The sequence below is a fragment of the Pocillopora damicornis genome, chromosome 6 (genome assembly GCF_964200805.1).
Source record: "Pocillopora damicornis chromosome 6, jaPocDami1.2, whole genome shotgun sequence".
Classification (NCBI taxonomy): Eukaryota; Metazoa; Cnidaria; class Anthozoa; order Scleractinia; family Pocilloporidae; genus Pocillopora; species Pocillopora damicornis.
Genome location: NC_142675.1, coordinates 25,229,245 through 25,249,874, shown reverse-complemented (window position 1 = coordinate 25,249,874; position 20,630 = coordinate 25,229,245). Strand labels below are relative to the sequence as shown.

General features: G+C 36.9%; 3 protein-coding genes across 5 annotated transcripts; 2 read left to right on the top strand and 1 right to left on the bottom strand.

Moving 5' to 3' along the window:
- Window positions 1–37: 37 nt before the first annotated feature.
- LOC113676166 (RCC1 and BTB domain-containing protein 1) lies at window positions 38–7,856 on the top strand. Its single transcript, XM_027192786.2, has 14 exons — window positions 38–480; window positions 1,885–2,054; window positions 2,154–2,247; window positions 2,475–2,542; window positions 2,738–2,845; window positions 2,951–3,093; window positions 3,229–3,292; window positions 4,140–4,266; window positions 4,425–4,480; window positions 4,765–4,835; window positions 5,198–5,251; window positions 5,373–5,470; window positions 6,135–6,265; window positions 6,884–7,856. Exons 1-14 carry the CDS (start codon window positions 207–209, stop codon window positions 7,022–7,024), a joined length of 1,599 nt encoding a protein of 532 aa, XP_027048587.2. The 5' UTR covers window positions 38–206; the 3' UTR covers window positions 7,025–7,856.
- A 270-nt stretch (window positions 7,857–8,126) lies between these two features.
- On the top strand, window positions 8,127–13,767 carry LOC113676168 (follistatin-related protein 1). The gene is made up of 9 exons (XM_027192787.2): window positions 8,127–8,979; window positions 9,480–9,522; window positions 10,014–10,274; window positions 10,538–10,740; window positions 10,936–11,065; window positions 11,363–11,383; window positions 11,659–11,722; window positions 11,896–11,942; window positions 12,535–13,767. Exons 1-9 carry the CDS (start codon window positions 8,911–8,913, stop codon window positions 12,783–12,785), a joined length of 1,089 nt encoding a protein of 362 aa, XP_027048588.2. The 5' UTR covers window positions 8,127–8,910; the 3' UTR covers window positions 12,786–13,767.
- On the bottom strand, window positions 13,473–20,585 carry LOC113676169 (double-strand break repair protein MRE11). Of its 3 annotated transcripts, none has more exons than XM_089209812.1 (18): window positions 20,349–20,585; window positions 20,227–20,270; window positions 19,988–20,088; window positions 19,633–19,793; window positions 18,989–19,076; window positions 18,067–18,323; window positions 17,741–17,932; window positions 17,233–17,392; window positions 17,034–17,114; window positions 16,789–16,918; window positions 16,456–16,562; window positions 15,688–15,933; window positions 15,280–15,382; window positions 14,914–15,072; window positions 14,741–14,787; window positions 14,493–14,581; window positions 13,994–14,060; window positions 13,473–13,567 (listed from the first exon to the last, which is right to left on the bottom strand). In XM_089209812.1, exons 1-18 carry the CDS (start codon window positions 20,357–20,359, stop codon window positions 13,502–13,504), a joined length of 2,109 nt encoding a protein of 702 aa, XP_089065938.1. In that variant the 5' UTR covers window positions 20,360–20,585; the 3' UTR covers window positions 13,473–13,501. The 3 variants fall into 3 exon arrangements, with proteins under 3 accessions (XP_089065938.1, XP_089065939.1, XP_089065940.1); XM_089209813.1 differs by having other exon boundaries at window positions 14,914–15,069; window positions 20,349–20,581; XM_089209814.1 differs by lacking the exon at window positions 13,473–13,567 and having other exon boundaries at window positions 13,810–14,060; window positions 20,349–20,581.
- Window positions 20,586–20,630: the final 45 nt, after the last annotated feature.

The window sequence follows — 20,630 nt, the reverse complement described above, 5'->3', positions numbered from 1 at the left end:
TTGCGCTTGCGCGAAGACAGGCTTGGCAGCTAAGGAAAACAAGGCTCGGATTCTTAGCTTTGCTGTGTGGGGAGGTTTACGATGAATCTTACACAGAAATTTTAATCTCACTGTTTCACCAGGAGGATTTCTGCCGGTTTTAATTCAGCATGTTTCCTTTTTAATGATACAAATATAGAAATTTCGATCAAATAATAGAGATCAAAATGCAAGAACTAGAGAGGTGGCCTATTTTCAGTCTCCTGAATGAAGAGTTTTTGGTAGCTGTAAGAATAGCGTGTGTTTTTGGAAACTCAGGAAATGAAGCGATTGTTGTCACGAAAGACGATGATGTGTTCGCGCTAGGATCAAATGGAAGCAGTTGTCTTGGAGTTGGAGATGCTCAGAGTTGTCTTCATCCCAGGAAAGTAGAAGCATTGTGTAAAAAGAATGTGGTGTCCCTGGCATATGGCAGTGGTCCTCATGTCCTTGCAGTGACAGGTTACTTTTTTTATACTGTCTAGAAGTAACAAAGATATTATGTGCCTCTGATCTAAAATCAATTTCTTAAATTTCCAAACTCGTTTGGGTAGATTATGCTTAAAAAAGGAATTTTTCTTTCTTTGCTATTTATAATACTTTCTAGATCGTAAATGAAATTTGAGAATTCTCAGGGAAATCCCAAAAAGACTAATGTTTAAACCATAAATATCCCATGCTGAATATTAAAATAAGCAACATTACTGTAATAATTCAAATCAAGGTGAATCTCTCTTGGAAAAATGCTACGTTTATTGACTTGTGTTTTGTCATGTTAAGAATTATTTGCAATGGTCATATCCTCAAAACACCTGATGGTGAACTGATTAAGTTGGAAAATGCTTGGTCAGAGTTTGTCACCATAAACATTCCAAAGCCATGAATTTGTTACCAACTAAACCTACCCCACCCTTTAAACTGGGAGAAGCTTTGATCATTACAATTGCTATGCCTCACTTTCATACAAAGTTAAATGACAGTGCTTTCAATAAGACCTGGCACCCACTGGAGCTCTGGCAGGTATTCTGCTGTGAATCGCTGGGTATACTTTGGAAACTTTCAAGCAGACTCACGAAGTGAGACCTAAAACACCATGAGATCTTCTAGAGTTCTTTTAGTCGACTTTTAACTTTTTAAATGAGTTTTGATAAAAATGATTGTTATTGTCTTATCCTGAATTCCAGCATACATTTCATACATTTCCAGTGAAAAAAGATTTTGAGTTTCCAGCAACATACCAACTCAAATTTCAGAGGACTTTTTGTGTGAAACTCAGGGAGCAGGCTTGTGTGTCTGCAAGTGGAAGATTTTGATCAGAAATAAAACAATTAATGAAACAATTGTTATATAGGAGACGAAAATTTAATAATCATCTATGGAATTTTTACACTGAAAACTCTGTTTAGCTTAGTTTGTTCTGAATGGAAGTAATGGGATAATAAGGGGAATATTCTCTGGCAGGTGCTTTACCAAGGTAGCCACCTTCCTCAAATCTTATTGAAAGCACTGAATGACCCTCATGATGACCCTGATGATGGTCTGGAGATTTGGAGACTCTTTTATCTTCTAAATAGGATTTTATCCTGTATTATAATCTTTCAGGAGAGAGTAGTCCATGAAAAGAACTGTTGTCAGCAGTAGTGACAGATGTTTTGACATTGTGAAGGGAAGTGACTGTCAGATTCTAATGATGACCTCTGATGATGACTTCTGCTAAGGGTGTCAAAATGTATGTGACTACCATGGAAAAATAGTCCTTCTCATGACTAGTCCCACACGGTCTATCAGATTACAAGATTAAATGTTACTGGTAGGTTTTAAACATTTGCTGAAATGCGTTTTCTATGTGTTTTTGTCTTTTTTTAGAAGCAGGTGAAGTATTTACCTGGGGTCATAATGGCTACAGTCAACTTGGAAATGGAAACACAAACCAAGGTTTAATCCCATCACCTGTCACTTCTGGAATACATACGAAAAAAGTTTTTCAAGTGGCCTGTGGTAGTCATCACTCTCTTGCACTTACTGTAGAAGGAGAGGTAGAGTCAAAATGGAAAATTGTCTTTTTTACTTGCCAGTCAGTAGCTCATGTTTTTGGATTGCACTGATAAGTATTTCTGTCTTAAATTGTATGACAGGTGTTTGCCTGGGGATACAATAACTGTGGACAGATAGGTACTGGAAACACAAACAATCAGACTGTACCCAGAAAAATAAATTCAGCAATGATAGGTTAGTAAATGATCTCTACAGTGTTCCAGGCTGTAAATGTTTTGGTTGCTATAGCTGCTAAAATAAATTCAGTAGCCAAATTTGCGGTGTAAGGTGCCAATATGGTGACTTGTGATTGTCAGTCATTGTCAGCAAGGATTAAAATTATGTATTGTAGTTTCTATGGTCTGTAATCAAAGCTAGGTAAACAAATTCTTAAAATGTTTCACATTTTCATTTTTATATAGGGACAAAAAAGATAATTGTAATTGCTTGTGGTCAGACATCTTCTATGGCTTTGTCAGATGCTGGAGAGGTAAAAGTACATATATTCTTGCTTTCACTAAAATTGTTTAGAAAATAGACAGAGTACACATCAAATTTTGTAAAAATAATGTGGTTTTATCAACTGAGTTGATGACGTAAGTTGATTACCCTGAAGAGTTTTTAAAGCTGAAGTTTTGGGCATTAGCCCTTTATTATATTGCAAGTTTGTTCTTTTTTGTTGCAGCTGTTTGCTTGGGGTTACAATGGCAATGGTCAGTTAGGAGTTGGTAACAATGCTAATCAGCTGACACCATGCAAAGTTATTGGACTTGTTGGAACGATCACAACACAAGTATGAATGAACATAAACTGAACAATAAATTATGATGAATTAGATAAAAAACTTAATCCTTTCAAGAATTACACCTACTAACTATTTAATGAAATGATGTTTTAGATTGTTTGTGGTTATGCCCACTCACTGGCTCTATCAGATGCTGGATGTCTGTATGCCTGGGGGGCTAACTCCTATGGACAGCTTGGAACAGGGAACAAGGCACACTTAGTCACACCAACCAAGATAGGGTTGGATAAAGGAAGGTATGTAATCATGTTGTTTGAAGTATTTTTTTCTACGACAGGTCATTTAAGAAATGTGTTGACCCAGTGGTTATTGTGCTGGACCTCAGATTGAGGATTTGAATGCTTTTCTTTTTAATCATTGACACTTGCTAGGTTTGTTGAAGTTGCCGCTTGTCATTACAGTCACTTATCAGCTGCTATGACAGCCACAGGAAAGGTATGCACTGTTTATGTTAGTACACCCTTTGTACAATCACCTTTAGTTAATAGTTTACAAGGTTTTTCTACTCATGAATCAGTACATCCCAGCAGGGCTCCAAGCTCAACTTTTTCCATTGTCACCAATTGTTTTCCTAAATTGATTGAATGGTAGCAGCCAGAAATGTTATTTTACTCCCAGGAAACCATTATTTTCTGACAGATATTTCTTAAGTCCTTTGAACACTGAAATTAGGCAAAAGTGGCTGAAAAAAAAAACCAAACAAACTTTAGGGTCAAAAAGCAGACAAAAGAGCCCAAAAACTGAAAGAAGGGTACAAAATGAGACAAAGGTGTCCAAACACAGATTATAACATCTAAACTCAGACAGAAATGTCTGAAATATTTAAAATATTGCCTGAAATCAAATGTTGTTGTCCGAAATAGCATGGAAATTTCTGAAAATAGACAGTGGTATCCAAAATTGGACAGGAGAGTATTCAAAATTGGAAGGTAGTGCTCTGAAGCAGACAGATGAGTCTGAGAATGAATGATTGAGATGAATTTCAGATGACAGCATCCTGCATGATATGGTAGTGTCAGAAATTGTTTAGACCACCAGAATAGCTGCAGCTTGAAGCCCTTCCTGATAGGATTTTGGAATTGCTTGGCAAGAACCTGGTATTAGGGATTGTTCATTTTCTAATGGATCCTCAGAGAGGTAGAACCTTTTATGTGACTGCACAAGAACATAGGGTCCTTTGAAAATAGGAAGCTGCTATCAAAAAAGTTTTCCATTTAGCTATAATTTTCAAATTGTTAATATCTGAATAATCTTTTAAAAACTAATTTCCACTGCCTTATAGGTCTTTATGTGGGGTCAGTGTCGAGGGCAGGCTGTCACAAGTCCTATGGAAACAAAGTTTACCAGAGTTGACACCACCTTTGCATGTTTTGCTTCCCCACAGTCGATGGCAAGACCTCTTATTGTTGGTTAGTAACAAGTCAGTTGTACAAATTATTACTAACAACAGTAACTGTAAGTCAGAGTTTGTTTGAACAATGGCAAGTCACAATGCCATAATTCAATAACCTTGGGATGTTTAGTGAATAATCTGGCAACTTTATTGTCTTTGCCCCATTATCTTCAGACCAGGTTCAGGAAAAGAGAGTTGAACAGAGTGTTAGAGATGCATTTAATGATCAGGTATCGTCTTCATATCATGGGTGCGTACTCCACCAATGTATCAAACAGTAGCTTGTATTACTTTTATTTTGTTCATTGTTTTGGAACTTTTACGTTTAAAACTCTTTAAATTGAACCTACGAACCTGACTGAATCCGAGCATATAAGCCTTGTAGAGAGGGAATGCTCGTAATATGATAAATAAATAAATAAATAAACACATAAATAAATAAATAAATAAATAAAATAGTCGTTTAATTAATCATCAGACATGTCAGTTTTACTGTGTCGTCTATTTGTAACAGGAAACAAGCGATCTAACGTTTATGATTGACGGCAAACCGGTTTATGTGCACAAGTCCTTGCTCAAAATAAGGTAACGTTATCTTCATTTCTTTGCATTGGTTAACTATGTGCGAGCTTCGAGGAGCATCGAGTGATGCAGACCGGCATACACAGGCAAGAAGTCAAACGAGTGCGCGCGCGCCCGCGCGCGAGAGAAGTTACCCCTACATGAAATGATTATCAAGGGTGTTGGTCTTGTCATGACTTCTCAAAATAACATCATTTGGTGAGCAAAACTGACCAAAAACGTAGATTGAAAAGTCGTACACATTTATTTATCACTTATTTTTAGAATTTCATAAATAATGAAGTCAAAACAGAGGTACATATTAAGAAAATCAAAGCTAAAACTGAGTTCCTTTGTTGAATCAAAACAAACCTTTTTCCTAACAGGTGTGAACACTTTCGGAGCATGTTCCAGGCGCACTGGGATGAAGATGAAAAAAGGTTAAAAGCAGTTTTTATTTTTCCTAAATGCGGTTGAAATGTTTTTAAATGAAGCAAATTTGCTGATTGGCCATAGAAAAGCGATTTATGTGGCTCAGAAGTGTTTTTGTTGTGTTTGTAGCGTGATAGAAATCACACAATTCAGCTATCCTGTGTATTACGCTTTCTTGGAGTATCTCTACACTGATCAGGTTCATCTGCTGCCTGAAGATGCCATCGGTGAGTCAGATGTCAGATTTTCGATATCTAAAGAGTGTCAAACTAAGGTTCAAGCAGCTATGAGCGTTTTTCGGTTTTGTTGAAGAACCAAATCCGAATAAATCACAATGGACAACTGGAACGAAGAGGAAACATCACAAAGGAGCCAAAGAAAAATCAGAAGCGTAGGATTGAGCGGTGATTGTTTTAATTTTGCATCTGATTGGCTGGCAGGGTGCTGCGAGTTTTCCAGACTTTCTACATAATGAAGTGGAGCCTTGAAAACCAATGCTCCACCGTAATACTTTTGAAACCCGATAGAAATGTTCTTGCAAACCTATTAGAGTGCATTTCGATTTAGTGTCGTAAATCCAAAACCAAATTTGTCCAACGGCCAATCAGAAGAAAAGGAAAATACCTTCAGGAACCAACGAGGACTCAAAATAAATTCAATCCAACTGGCCAAAGCGCGGGAAAACGCGGGTGACTAAGTCGTGATTGGTTTTAGTTTTGAATCTGATTGGTTGAGAGATTGGCGTGAGTTTTTTGACCAATCATAGAGTGAAGTAAGGCAAAACCAATACAATCCCGGATTGCTGTTGGCCCCTAATTAAAGATGGCTCGAATGTGTGTTCTTGGACCAGCGTTTACCCTCCCATGCTTCTTTGTTAACTTATTTTTTCAGGTCTCTTGGACTTGGCGAATTCATATTGCGAGACACAGTTAAAACATCAGTGCGAACGGATTATCAAACAAGGAATTACCGTTGAAAATGCTGCCATGTTACTTGCAGCAGCCATCAAATACGAGGCCTCGGTAAGAATTTGATTGGATAATCAGTCTAGTATTTAGTGGTCACGCTCCGATAATTCCTTTCAGACGTGAAACGAGGACATCCTCCTCCTTTTCCGCCCATAAGGAATTGGGTCGAGCATAGCCTCTGTTACGAGATTTTCTGATAAGCAGTTGATTATTTCTCCTGCGTAGCCGTGGTCTGGTCTGGTCATACGTTCTTGCGCTGCGTGAGGAGACCATATAACGGCTAAGCAGTAGATAGAATTGACGTCCAATAACTCAAAGAACTGCGCCGCAAATAATTTGACTTGTTCTTTCGATTAGAGAAATGTTAAAGTGATCTTTGCCCTTTCGCTCTCGAGATCTGGTGTCAATTCTCCGCACTACTCCCAATGCGTTTTTATAATTTTGGCTCTAGGATTTTTGTATTAGATCAAAATACATCCTCTCATTGATGTAATTCTCTCATCTCATCACCCTTCTGCTTAAAAACGTATCGATATTCTAGGAGAAATTTTCTTTGGTCTTTCCATGATGATTCAGAATAACATTGTGGCGAAGAATGCTTCTTTTACCGTGATAACCAACAAACCATAATCACAAATTAACCAAATGTAATATTTTTGTTTTTGTTTTTAGGATCTTGAGGAATTTTGCTTCAAGTTTTGTATCAATCACTTGACAGCTGTCACCCAGACTAAAGCCTTTAATCATCTTGATGAGGGAACTGTCAAAGAATTTATTAAGAAAGCCGGCAAGTATGGTGCTTTTAAGTATTGACACGAATCTTGTGAACGAAAAGAAAGATCCATTGCTTCCCTGTTGATTGTAGTTGATGGAGGTTGGAGACATCGACCAGCGCGTATAATGTAAGGGGGTTACATTCAGGAGACCCAGTGTTTATTCAGCAGGCAGCTGTCATCACTAACGTTGCGGCACAAACTTTTCCTTCGCGCGTGAGAAAGTCAAAAGCTTGGGGCAAAGCGATTCGGCGAGAGATCTGCGAGGGATGAAGCCCCACTGTTGGTGCCAGACCCCTCGCAGTTTCGCTTTGTCCAAGGCCACAAACTTTCTTGAGGTCACAGAGACGATCGTGCTTCAGCGCTGATAAAAGCCTGTCTGCACGCTACTCTGTTTCTTCTTCGCACCCACTGTAAGCTTTTTTTGTTGAAAATTACAGTTGCATTTCGTTAAAAAAAATTAAATACGGTTTCTGGATTTCTTCTTCAGAATTATTTTTTTCCACTTTTCCTTACTTAGGCTAACCTTTGAATAGTGATAATCGAAAAATTCCGTCGAGGGGCCGGTGGCCTCGTTACTTTCAACACAGTCTGTGGTCATTCCTTTACCAGACGCGATCTTATCATTAAACTTTATCAATATTTTCTTGAGGAAACATTCAGAACTAAGCTTTGTATGATATGTATCATAACGTGGAATGTTTTATTTAAGAATAGAATGATCTACGATTTAAGAAAACAGCATTCGATGTATAATTTCAACGTGTTTAGGGTGCCTGGATGCGTCAATAATTTACTTATTTATTAGTATTTGAAAATAATATATACATATGGAAAGTAACTACATTAAAGTTCACATGCGAGATAGTGAATTACGTTTGCTCTCTCCTTTGTTTCCAGAAATTGCTATTATTGATCTTACATTTAGACAAACATGCCTTACAAAGTACACATCGCGGAGAAAGAACAAAGCTTTACTCCTCTCGTTCTCGCATTTTTTGAAATTTATATTTGCGTTGCTTCGGCTCGTTTTACATGTCGTGGCTAAGTTTACAAGTAAACCTTATTACACTTTTTTCCGAGTTTTGAGATCAATCGTGAACGTAGTGCGAACCTATCTGGTTCATCTTTTCACGTTTCAGCTCTGTATGATTGATGGAGCAGCTTTACCACGGACTAAGATGTCTTCCTGTTAGGGAATCTATCCTTTTTATCTTCTGGTTGATAATTTCGCATTCTCCTTAAACGAGTAGAGTAGGAGGGAGGTTACGACTCGACTAAGATGTGAACTTCAATTTTCATGTGAACTTCCATTAATATTATTAGGTTAGTCTGATGTTAATGTCCCGTCATATATTGATTAAGAACCTTATTGGCCTTAGGGCCACTCGTTTTCAAAGGAACGAGGGCTCTGGGAACAAGAATAGATGGGTGGGGTAGGCACCCTGAGCTGCAGCCAAGACCAAGAGAACACCAGTGTCTACCCGACAGTGGTAAATAAGCTTTAAACCCCAAGTTTTGCCCGATCTCTCTTTTTCTCCAAACGTGCAAAAGATTGCAAAAATATTTTACGTCAGAGCTCATGGATTTATCATGTGCGCAAAGAGCTCCAAGTACTCACTACAAATTTATCAATTAACCAACTGACCGGAAATTGAGGGCTTCGGTTACATCTAATTGATGTCGAGGAATGCGAGACAATGTACCCCTTGTCGACCTTGTCAGGAAATTGAAATTTTCTCACTAGTCTAAGCCTTAGCTCGGGGTCTGTTCCACTGCTGTGCTTTTCATTCACTAAAACCACCATTTCTTTGTTCTTGGGTGGATTCTGGCGAGTTAAGAATTGTCTAGCACATCGTCTGAAGACAGCTTTTACTGTAGTACTCATTGGTGAACTCGTCAGTTACCGTGCGGATCGATAGAGAGATGCGATCGTTTCATGTTTGCAGTTTTGTGTTGTGGAATTTGGTTTATGTTGCACTCTCAGAGGAATTGGTGAGTATGGCTGAACGAAAGATGGGATCCTTTCGCATCAAAACGGTTTCTTCCTTCCGATTTAGCGATTTACTTCTCACGTTCAATAATTTTTTTCACCACTGAAGAGGGGAAGTTCAGACGATGACAAAATGAACAGAAAATGCGTTAAAAATAAACAATTCATGTTACAGTTGTCACATAGTATCTCTGTTGTCGTAGATCAGTATTGTTATCTGCCAGATACATATAGAAATTTCGAAACGGGCAAATGAAAAACATTTTGCATGACCCCCAGATGCTAATCACATTCCAAAATCATTAATCTGTGTTTACAGCTTGCATTTGAACCTATGCAAGTATATCTGTGTCACTAAAGGAGGGTCGACGTTGTGAGAGGTTTAGTTCACTTTAGGAGTTGTGATAGTAGTGAATCGTCCTAATTTACTGAAAATCATCTGTTTCCAACTTTAATAGCAATAGTCGCACTCATTTTCCCCCTTTTTCTTATGTCCTCTTAGAACCTTTCTGAAAGCAAAGAAGCGTTTGATAGAGACAACGAAGGTACACATGTTGCATATATTACTGTCTTACCTAGAAAACAGTAGGTTGTAGGAAGGGATCGAGGGGACAACATATTCTTTAGCAGTTGAGCACAGGACCAACTTGAAAAGTTCCATTGAGCAGGGTTGGACAACTGCATCTCCCACACCCCCCCTCCCCCCCCCTGTTCGTTGGAATGCAAACATTACCCCCATGAAAACCTGTCTCCTGCAATTTTTTCTGGGCCCCTCCCCACTAAATGCTCACAGAGGGTGGAGGCAGGGGTGACTAGAAACCAACTGGCCTTGGTGCAACAATCAAGCTTTATAAATGGATTACCCTGAACATCCATATATTAAAACAAATTTCATCCATTTCTTGCTTACTGTTTTCTGAGCACAATTCCTCAAATTAAGGGTGCATCTTTTATTAGACTGGCAGTGAGCTCTCAAGCAACAACTGAAATCTTGAACATAATTAAAGAGCAGTATGTTCAAACTGTTGTGTTTTAGATCTGTGTATCAATGTACTATGCCATGCTGGTGAGGAGTGCATTGTTATCGATAATAATGCTGCCTGTATGTGTAAGAAGTCATGCCCTAACCATGAGAAACCAGTATGTGGGTCAAACGGTATGACCTATCCAAACCACTGTGAACTGCACAAAACTGCCTGCTTGGAGGAAAAGAAACTTTCTATCAAGTATATGGGGGCATGTAGAGGACAGCCCACCCAAGCTCCATCTTCTGTAGAGGTTAATTATTCAAAACCTGGTAGGTTGTTCAGTTTGTGCCCTAACATTTAAGGCCTGTGTAGTTCTACATCCTTTTCATGGTTAAAATTTTCTCCTGGTTAACTGTGAAACTCAGTAAACTGTGAGCTTGATTTTGATTTGATTCTGACATGTCAATTGCATACATTCCAAAACTTTCTTAGTATTCACAGTCATCAGAGGTTGCCACTTTTTCTTCTCTCCAAACCAGTTTGATTTTTATTTGAGCAAAGAGTTGCTAAAGTATACCCTTTCACTATTTAGTTGTGTGCTATGAGAATGATCGCAATGATGTACGCAGTCATTTGATTGGATGGCTGCAGAACCAAGACAAGTTGTCAGAAGGATTAGATGGCTACAGACATCTTCTGCAATCATACTTTGACAAAGTTGATGAAAACAAAGATGGAAAACTTGATGTAGCAGAGTTCAGAGACTTCGTCCTGGCAAATCAATCACAAGCTGAGGTATGACACTTCTCTTTGTGGTCACTTATATAACAACAGTTTATCATGTAGTGGGAATGTCTGGGTGATGGTTGTCCTGTTAAGGACTGCTGTTAGTAAACAGAAGTCATCACCAGAGTTGAGTCAGTCCCTTCTGATACTTTTGCAAGGTAACTCATCTGAGATTAATGCACCTGTGATTGTGTTTCACTTCAGACAGCTAGTTCTGATGAGTATGTCAACCCTGTTTTGCAAAGTCTTTGTGCTGATGCTCTGATTTCCATCAGTGATGATGATTCTGACTGGGAACTTAACATTACAGAGTTTATGAGATGCCTTGATCCTGGTGAGTTGGAAAATATTAATATATAATTATGTTTCAGAGGGAATGCTGTGTAATTCTGTTATGTTTACACCATGTGTCCACCACACAAAATTTAGCAATGATCATCAGCTTTTGACTTGTACAGCATTAAGCATGTTCCACTGAAATGCTAAGAATGCTGGGATTGAAGTGATACTGATAACCAGACTATTTCCTACAGCGGTAGATTTGCGAAGTAATCAAGAGAGAAATTAATACATTGAAAATGGTTCACTAAAAATAAACATCTCAACTTTTTCTATTAATTTTCTTTAACAGAATTCAAGCCACCAAAGAAAGGTAAACTTTTTTTCATAAAGTTTTGCTAACTTAAACTTGGAGAGCTTGCCTCATAACCAAGAAATACCATAATTGTATATTGGTTTGAGGTAAAATAAGTTCCACTAAATCTGAATGTAAGTTGTGGTCAGTGGAAGTGCAGAAAAATGTGAACAAGTGGGTGGATACAGGAACCTGTTTTTCAGCCTTCTCTTATTTCTCCTTCATTGACTTTGGTCACCCACTCATAGTCTGGAAAAAAAAGCTAAATGATGAATTGTGCTATTGTGGTGCAGGTTGTGAGTTGGATAGTGAGATTTACAGTGACGGCACAGAAATTCCCATAGACTGCAATAGTTGGTAAGAAGTGTTCAGTCAGTTACATTCATTCTCCTTTAACAAGGCATTTGTTATTATTTTCTTTTTTCTCTCTCAGATGGAAAAAAAAGTGGGAAGGGGGACAATGATTGTAAAGCTACACCTGTAGACATTACCAGAATATATCCAACTTATGTTCTTTCTTTGCATTTTAGTGTTTGTGCCTGTGGCCACTGGGTGTGTACTGCATTAAAGTGTGATGGTAAGCAAATGACTGCCTGATGCTAAAAGTCAATTTGTACAATCTGTGTAATTTGTGACAAGATGTTATCTATGTAATAATGTTGAAGCTGGTCTTGGTACTTAAAAAGGTGGTTGTTAGTTGGGAGGTTTTCAACACTCTAAATCTTCTTTTTTCTTTTGAGACACATCACCTTCTTATCTTTCCAAAGGAAATTAAGATTCTGAAAGGCATTTCTTTCCAAAAACTGTCAAAATGGTTTGCAGAAGAGTTTAGGAGCTTAACCCTTAACACCAGTATGCTCATTCTCCATACTGTTCACCATTCAATTCCTAAGGTGCTGACAAGGAGAGTTTGTTAAATAATTGTGAGCTTCCCTAGTTAATGATCATTTCCTTTATTCTCATGACTTTTATGTGAGATTTGGGGATGATTCTGTAGGGCAAAATTAGGTGTTAGTTACTCCTAGGAGCCAAAGGTTTAATAAGATTCCAGTTTGACTTGTGATTGTTTGCTCTTAGCCTAAGGCAGAGTTTTAATGGAGTAGCAGTATTTTATTATCACATAATAAAAGTATTAATATTTAATTGACTATACATCTTATTCTGCTCAGAGAAAGAATCAAATCAGCCACGCTCTGAGATTGGTAATGGAAACACAGAGAAGCACAAGTACATTGTCAATGGACAAGAAGCTGAGGAACAACTGACAAGAGAGAAGATGAAACATGATCACAAAGAAAGAATTCAGGTCCACAAAAAGAAAATCCTTCCACTTCATAAACCACAGCATCCTGGGAGGCACAAGAAACATCACAAACACAGCTCATATGAGAACAGCTCAAAGGAGCCTGATCATGAGTAACTTTTAAAAAAAAAACAAAGGTTATTGTGGTCAAATGAGAGAAGTGACCTCACACAGCAAAATGCTTTTCAGAATTATAAAATCACCATTCTGCTAGGGAAATAAAGATGAATTGCTTTCTTAATTAACAAGTTATAAACAACACTTTTTTTAGCTTCTATATAATGCTTATTTTCTTCATCAATTTGTAAATGAGCTGCAAAAGACAAAGGCCTCAAGTGCCAATATGAATAACCATTTCAATGCTAAGATCTTAGAGGAAATTCTCCTTTCAATCACTTTCTCCTAGACAATATTTTTATTACAGTTTTGAGAATTTGGTGTTAATGCAAATCAGTTAAAATTCCTCTTTATTCTCCCCAGCTTTCTGCTTAATAGTGTATTGATACTGTAGGGAGAAATTACTTCTTCATCACCCTTGGGAGAGAAATTATGAAGGTGGAAGTTCCTAACAGTAATGTGGATTGTGTTTGCAGTGGAAATTTGTGGAGTTTCATTATACAAATGTTTAGAATAACTCTAGATTCCCTTCTCCAACAACAGCTACATGAACATCAAACATTTCCCTGTGGCTAAAAACACAACCACATCTGTGTATGCAATTAAACACCAATCTCTTGGCAGCTTGTTTGACATCATTCAAATGCTCTTGCCCTAAAACAACTTACTAAACCATAGGATTTTGTAAAAAAAATTTCCATGAGCCTCATCTTTTGCTATCTTCTGCTTCTTTTACTGCTTGGCTCCATAGAAAAAGGATCATCTGAATCCTCACTTTCCTCCTAGAAATTTAACAATGATCATAATTAGTTCATCTAACCTTGTAGAAGTGTTAAGGACTGAAGCATATACTGCATTGTCTTCTAAAAAAATCAACTTTACTGGGCTTTTTGGTTTCTGAATTTTTACAGTGAAAAACTTTTAACTCATCAATCAAATATTTTTGTAAGCAATATTAAAGTACATGCTTTTATACTAAAAAGTTGAGATCTGTTGATTTGTAGTTTAGCACACTGAATAAGCTTAATTGTAGCTGCTATAGCAGTGAGAGTCTTTGCACAAGCTAAAGAGATGAGGAATGTTATAATTTTCTAAGGTCACAAATTGGCTTGACAAAAATAACATTAGAGCCAACAGTTATTTCTTGTTGTCTTATTGACACAGCCATTTTATAGTACCCAGCAGACAAACATAAGTTTGGGCCATACTTCATTTTCAACAGCACTGATCACGGCTGTTCTGTTTTTAGCTCCACTGGATCTTTGTGATGTTGATCTAATCAAAAGTAAATCAGCATAAATGTGTGGTAGATGTGCTTTGACAGATGTAACAGTATACTCATAAGCTAAAGAGTGAGTGGCAGGGAGAGATTACAATTTCTACCCTTTGATTGTTTCCATAAGGTCAGTTAATAGCAAAAGAAGCTACTGATTCTTTACAGGTTGCATGTCTTAAAAATTTATCCTTCATATTTCAAGTTCATCACCAGCAATATTAATTCTAAACCATCTCCATTAAAAGCCATCTTGATTTCGCATCTTCTTATTGTAACCTCTTTGGTATATTTTTTTAATCTGGCAATCTAACATTTAATAATTTACCAGAAAAATAAAATTTCACAAACTACAGTGACATGATTTCTTTATTCTGTCAACAAGGAAAATGACTCTTGATGATACAAAATATTTGACAGTAAAGTGCACTTACTGTGCAGTTTTTGTCTTCTTCAAAGAAGATGATAATGGAGTGTTGAATTCATCATCGTCGTCGTCATCATTATCTTTGGAACTTACTCCCTATTAGATAAGAGACCAAGCCCACTTGCAAAATTTGTAAAAGAAAAAAGCTACTTATTATTTAAAATGTCATAGGTCGACTTCAAATAAATGAAGAAGATCAGATTATATGTGAGAGAAATTTGCAAATGATTGCAAACAAGAAAAAGCTTAACATACCTTGACATTGCTTTGTTGTTTCTTTCTCTTGGATGCTGAAGTAAATGCTAGAAAATGAACGTTTCCTTGTAAAAACAGGCACAAATTCACTATAATGTAACTTCAAATTTAATTATTCTTTCAATGAAAGCTTCCCAGCAACATACTGGACCCTTGCCACCCAGCATACTTACAATCCATTATTGTTTGAGAAGTGCTGACAGCTGCTTGTGCTGCACCCCTTCCTCTTCCACGCCCACCTCTACCCCTTCCTCTTCCTCTTCCCCTGCCACGCCCTCCAGTCGTGCCTCTTGTGGAAGTGTTAACATCATCACTGTGGCCTTTTTTCCCTGCTTGATAAAGAAGAAGGAAGCTGCCTGTGACTTTTAAAAGAAGATCATTGTACTTTGCTCTAAGCTTCCTGACTGTTTTAGAAGTATATCCTGTTGGAAGACCTTTCTCAAACAAATGTTCCTTTTTTGTTTGAATAGACACATTTGCATATTGTTTATTATGAATATGAAGCCATTATTAAAAACAAGTTGTTGGAAATTTTGTACCTCCACTGGTGCTTGGGGTGGATTTTCTGTCCTCATCATCACTTCCACTCAAGTCAACATCATTTTCAGTGTTTATTTCACTCACACGAGATTCTTCAAGCACCTAATTATTATTTTTAGAAATAACACTTGTCACTGATTATGATAGAAGTTGGAAAACCATACATCTAGGAAGAGCATTGACCCTTCAGTCCCTGAGAGTGACTAGCATCTAATAATCACCCCTGAATCAAACATTAAGATCATGAGAATAAAGGAAATGATCATCAACTGAAGAACCTCTTGATTGTTAAACAAATTCTCCTTGCCAGCACATTGGGAAATGTATAGAGAACAGTATGGAGAATATGCATACTGATGTTCAGGTGTAAAGTGTTAAAAGCTCATAGATGAAAAATGGACAAGTACCTTTCTGATATTTTCTGCATCATGCTCTTTATCTTCATCCTCTTTTTGTTGTATTTCCTCTGTGTGTTTGAAAACTTCAACCTCAATGCTTTCTTCAGGGATATTCTGTTTTTTCTTCAAGTGGCTCTGTGCTTGATCCAGTTGCCACTTAACTAAAGTAGATATTGCATCTTTTTCATCTTTTTCAACAAATTCACGAAGTGCCTGTGCCATTCTTCCCTCAGTTAGAATACGTAACTCTAATGCCTGAAATTTAAGTTTATAACCTAAGAAATTTTATTCATGTCTAGCATTTTTAAATCATGGATTATAACTAGTAATGGTAAGAGGACTGAGTAGAGTCAAATTCAGTCTCTAATTATAGGAGTGATAACAAAATCAGACGACCATGCAGCAGGAGTCCAAGTTGTTTATCACCAGTGTGATAACAGACTGGATTGGATGACACAAAGTCTTACCAATCAATCATAAAAATTATAATTTCTGAGAAAAGAAGAATAGCCACGTTATGAAATAAAGGGAAAATTTGCATTAAAAGACTGACAAAGGAGGCATAATTTGTTTGATGTTTCTCTGAAATTGTTGTGATTGATTTAAACTACAACTTAAAATGTGATTATTGAACTGTCCGATAAGAAACACTTTGATAACACCTTGGCCAATGCCTTAGTGGAAAAAAAGAGTTTTTCAAACCAATCAAAATTGAGGAAATTTTAAATTTTATGATTAAAATATAATCTGTCCAACTCTTAAAAGAGAAGTACATACATTATCCTTTGATGTTAAATAATCCTTGATCAAGTCTTCCATCCTTATTGAGTCTAGTGGTTCTGGACGCAGGTGCGGAACTCTAACTTTCTCTCTCTCTATCTTGTCTATGACAAAAACAAGAGCAATAATTCCTTTACTCTGTTCAAGAAAAAAATAAATTCTAACAAAGAGAACAATGAAAATTCACTGACCCTAGCCAACACTTTAACATTTTTTCACTCCTTAAAACATTTAAACCCACTCATCTTTTAATAACATGATGAACATTAGCTGTACACAGGTTACACTCTGCAGTGATGTCACAAAAGACCATGTCTCTGTACTATGTACCTGTTGAAGTTTTAAATGGTTCTTTTTTCCTGAAGAACAGTAGAATGTCCTTTGGGTTTGCCACTCTTTCAACAAATTGTTGTCCAAATCTTCGAATGTTAAAAGCTGTAAACCCATCACTGTAATCAACCTATCAACAACCAGAAAAAATTTTCCAACAAGCTTAAACAAGAAAATTTTAAAAAAAGGATTACAAAATGTGTTTTATCAGTTGAAAACTTCACCCACATAAAGGCAAAACCTACCCGTAACCTAATAAGAGGTTTGTCAGGTTGACGAGAACTACCTGTGTGTTCCCTTCTTGCCTTTTCAATCAACTGTTCCACCTTGACCATCATAAAAATGAAAAATTCATTTGATTTGAGTGTCATAGAAGAAAATAAAAGAATGCAAGTCCTCACATCCATAACATTGATTTTTTAAAATAATTTTAATGGAACCCACTTTATCAACTAGGTAAGCCATGACCATGTCTTCTTGGGTGGGATCAATTTCTGTTTCCTTCAAAATCACATCTTCAATGTAAAAAGGGCGCACAGTCTTCAGTATAATCTTGTCTATTTTGAACATTTTGTCCTTTGTTATTTTGAGGATTCCAACATGCCTACAAAATAAAAAGAATGACAAAGAAATAACTGGGGCAATGAATATATATGACTATCTAGAAATCATAATTCATAAAATGTAATGATCATAATGATGATGACACTGATAATGTCAATGATGACAAAAATAATGAAAATGACATTGATCATACTGACAATGAAGATGATGACCACAAGAATGATGATGACAACAACAACCAGCATGACAATAATGACAATGAAAGGAGAAGAGGTGGAGGAGAAGTAAGACAAGGGTGAAGAAGATCCTCACAGAGAACGTGAACAATGACATAATGACAGAAAAAATGATGTGAATCATCAATAAAAAGGCAAGCAACCACACCCACTTAGGTCTTGATTCTCCTTCACTGAGAGAGGTTGCAACACTTGACCCAGGCTGAGTAATGTAGAATGAAAGGTTTGGGTCCTCTGCATTCTTTGGTGCTATAATACACTCATGTTCATGGCCCCACATTATAAGATCAAGAAAATCAGCAAGGAACTTCTCTGGAATGTAATTGGTTGAGCCATGCTTTGCCCTGGAGACAATGAAGAGATTTAAAATATTTTTCATGAGTTTGTTTAGTTTAATTATAGTGCATGTCACAATCAGTTGCACAATGGATTAGGGACCAGCCCCTCACAGGTAAGTTTACACTCAGTACCATTATACCTATTCTGATGTAAAACAAATAGATTGAACCATGATTCAGAATCCTGCTTAGGTCTCAGCATCTTGACCTTGTGATTAAGAAAAGTGCGATGTAGACGCTCATCTCTGATGGATCCCAAGCCATAAAGTGCAATCTTAACACTACCCTTCTGCATCAAGATAGGTGACACAGTGATGTCATCAATTGATGGAGCTCTACCAAAGTAATTAACAAATCCACAGACACTGAGCAAATCCAAAGCACAAAGGTTCCCATCCTACCCAAGGAAGTAATGAAAAAATACATTTCAATAAATACATAAATAAATAATTGCCAATTAACTAGCACAAAGTGACTTGCACAAAGAGGAAAAGCAGTAGCCTTCCTTTTCATGCTGAGTCTGTTTAACCCAAGAACATCTTGGTGTTACTAGCATCTAATTTCTCCTGACAGTATCCATGCTGAATCCAACAGGATGATCATGAGCATAGAAGAAATGGTTGCTAACTTAAGATTAAGCTCTTTTTTGTCAGAAAAATTACTGTGGTGCGCATTGTTGGAAATGTATAGAGTGCAAATAATATGCTTTCTGATGTTGGGGTGTAGTGGAGGTGTAGGACTTTTCAGGAGGTGCAAAATATTATTATGCATTTTTATTGCATAATCTGTTGTATGAAGTAGCCAAGGATGATGCCACTCCTCCTGAATACTAGAGATACCAGTCCCAGGGTGTTTATCAAGCTCTCGAGATGGGACAACTCTCTGCTCATAATTCGGATATTCTCCAGCTAACCTATGATAAAACCTCTCCTCTATTTAAACAGGGTTCATTAATTAATTATAAGTTACTTCCAATTGTTGACCTTTTGCTACAGAGTACTTAATCCTTAGCACAATTGATAGACTTTAGCTGTGTCTCCTGTCAGTATAAAGCTTCCTTACCCCAGCAGGATCATCATGGTTTCCATGAATGGAAAACACTGGAATGGATATGTTGTAATTTGGATCCTCATAATTTACCCAAGGAAATCTGAAAATAGATTTTGGGCACATTTCTTGGAATAAGGGTAAAATGTCTTGGATCACAACCACAAGAAAATAATATAAGTTTTTCTATATGACTCACATAGAAGATGGAACTTACATTGTTGTAGTTGGTTTGAGTCAGAACTTAACATATTCATATTTTTTGAAGCAATTTGATCATCAAAAGAGTACTACTGCAAATTTCATCCCAAGTCACTAGGTACTCTAGACTAAATTAATTTATCAATCTAGAGTTTACCCCTGTGCAGGCATAAATTACTGGGCTATATATATATATATATATATATATATATATATATATATATATATATATATATAAGTGGTGGACATACCCTTGTGCACATGAACTAAACTGAATGAGAATGTTACTAAAATGATCTAAACATAATATGCACATTCTGGGTTGTCACTTAGCTTTTCCCACCTAAACTCATCATTACACCTATCAGGAAAAGTTTTATGTAACATTTCCCATACCACAGAGAGAGCTTCTCCAAATGCCATCAAATATGTAATTTTAAACAGTTTCTGTATCTAACCTGGACTGAGAAAAGTTCACGGATTGATCACTGAGAAATTCCATCTGACAAGCTTTATCCCCCATGCAATACTTCCTAAAGAGCGCCATTGCACCATGCAGAGTCTTCCGGGAAGGTTTATTCTCATGAAATAGATCTCCTCCAAGGAGAATAAAATCTACCTTCATGGCACAAAGAAAAGTACAAATTAGGAATTAAATGACAGTGAGTGCCTTGACCAGTATTAAATCTTCTCTTGATGATAAAAGTAACACCAAACAGTGACAATTCAGCTTAAAAATCAAATGGTAGTAATTATTGTTAGACTTTAAAATCTTGCTTGTCAGCGATATATTGTAGCACAGCCTTTGCTTACATTCTTCTCCTTTGCTATCTGAAGTATTTCCTCGAATGTAACCAGCGAGTCATTTCCTCGGACCTGGTCTTTTTCCATGTACCCGAGATGGCAATCTGACGCTTAAAATATATGGAAAAATATGACACCACAGACAACTGGTAATATGAGCTAAGATATATGGAGCTCAGAAAAATAATCTAAAAATTTGACAAACGATCCCTTCGAACCTATCGGTAAAAATTGATTGTACAACATACCAATGAGGATATACATCGTATTTTCAGGATCTTCATCTCCTCTTCTGGTGAAAAAAAACAAAGCACTAGTAAACAATTTTGGTCAATACACTACATTGAACTCAAAATTTACGGAAACGTACTCATCCGCCATTTTGATTTCCCGCGATTTAGAAGAAATCCGCTGACTAGTGTTTTGGCGGTTTTTCGTTCACCTCCGCTTGTTCGAGCGTTATCAGCTTTGACTCTCTTTGAACTCCCAAAAATGATCTAAAATGGTCACAGAATACACAATATATATTTTAATAAGTACTTCCATAAGGATACAAACATACCAATATATTGTCGCATCATTTAGTAATTTCTTTGCAGATGCAGTCATTCCGCTCGGAAGTCGGAAAAAATCGCGATAACTTCGGATTATG

Bases quoted from the DNA above. Each gene is read 5' to 3' on its own strand.
- LOC113676168 (XM_027192787.2), top strand. From the start codon at position 8,911: ATGCGATCGTTTCATGTTTGCAGTTTTGTGTTGTGGAATTTGGTTTAT. The intron at 9,523-10,013 runs GTACACATGTTG...GTTGTGTTTTAG, and splicing joins GTTTGATAGAGACAACGAAG to ATCTGTGTATCAATGTACTA. The intron at 10,275-10,537 runs GTAGGTTGTTCA...TTCACTATTTAG, and splicing joins GGTTAATTATTCAAAACCTG to TTGTGTGCTATGAGAATGAT.
- LOC113676169 (XM_089209812.1), bottom strand. The intron at 20,089-20,226 runs GTATGTTGTACA...ATATATTTTAAG, and splicing joins TACGATGTATATCCTCATTG to CGTCAGATTGCCATCTCGGG. The intron at 17,393-17,740 runs GTGGGTGTGGTT...TTTATTTTGTAG, and splicing joins GAAGGAGAATCAAGACCTAA to GCATGTTGGAATCCTCAAAA.
- LOC113676166 (XM_027192786.2), top strand. From the start codon at position 207: ATGCAAGAACTAGAGAGGTGGCCTATTTTCAGTCTCCTGAATGAAGAG. The intron at 2,846-2,950 runs GTATGAATGAAC...ATGATGTTTTAG, and splicing joins TTGGAACGATCACAACACAA to ATTGTTTGTGGTTATGCCCA. The intron at 4,267-4,424 runs GTTAGTAACAAG...CATTATCTTCAG, and splicing joins GGCAAGACCTCTTATTGTTG to ACCAGGTTCAGGAAAAGAGA.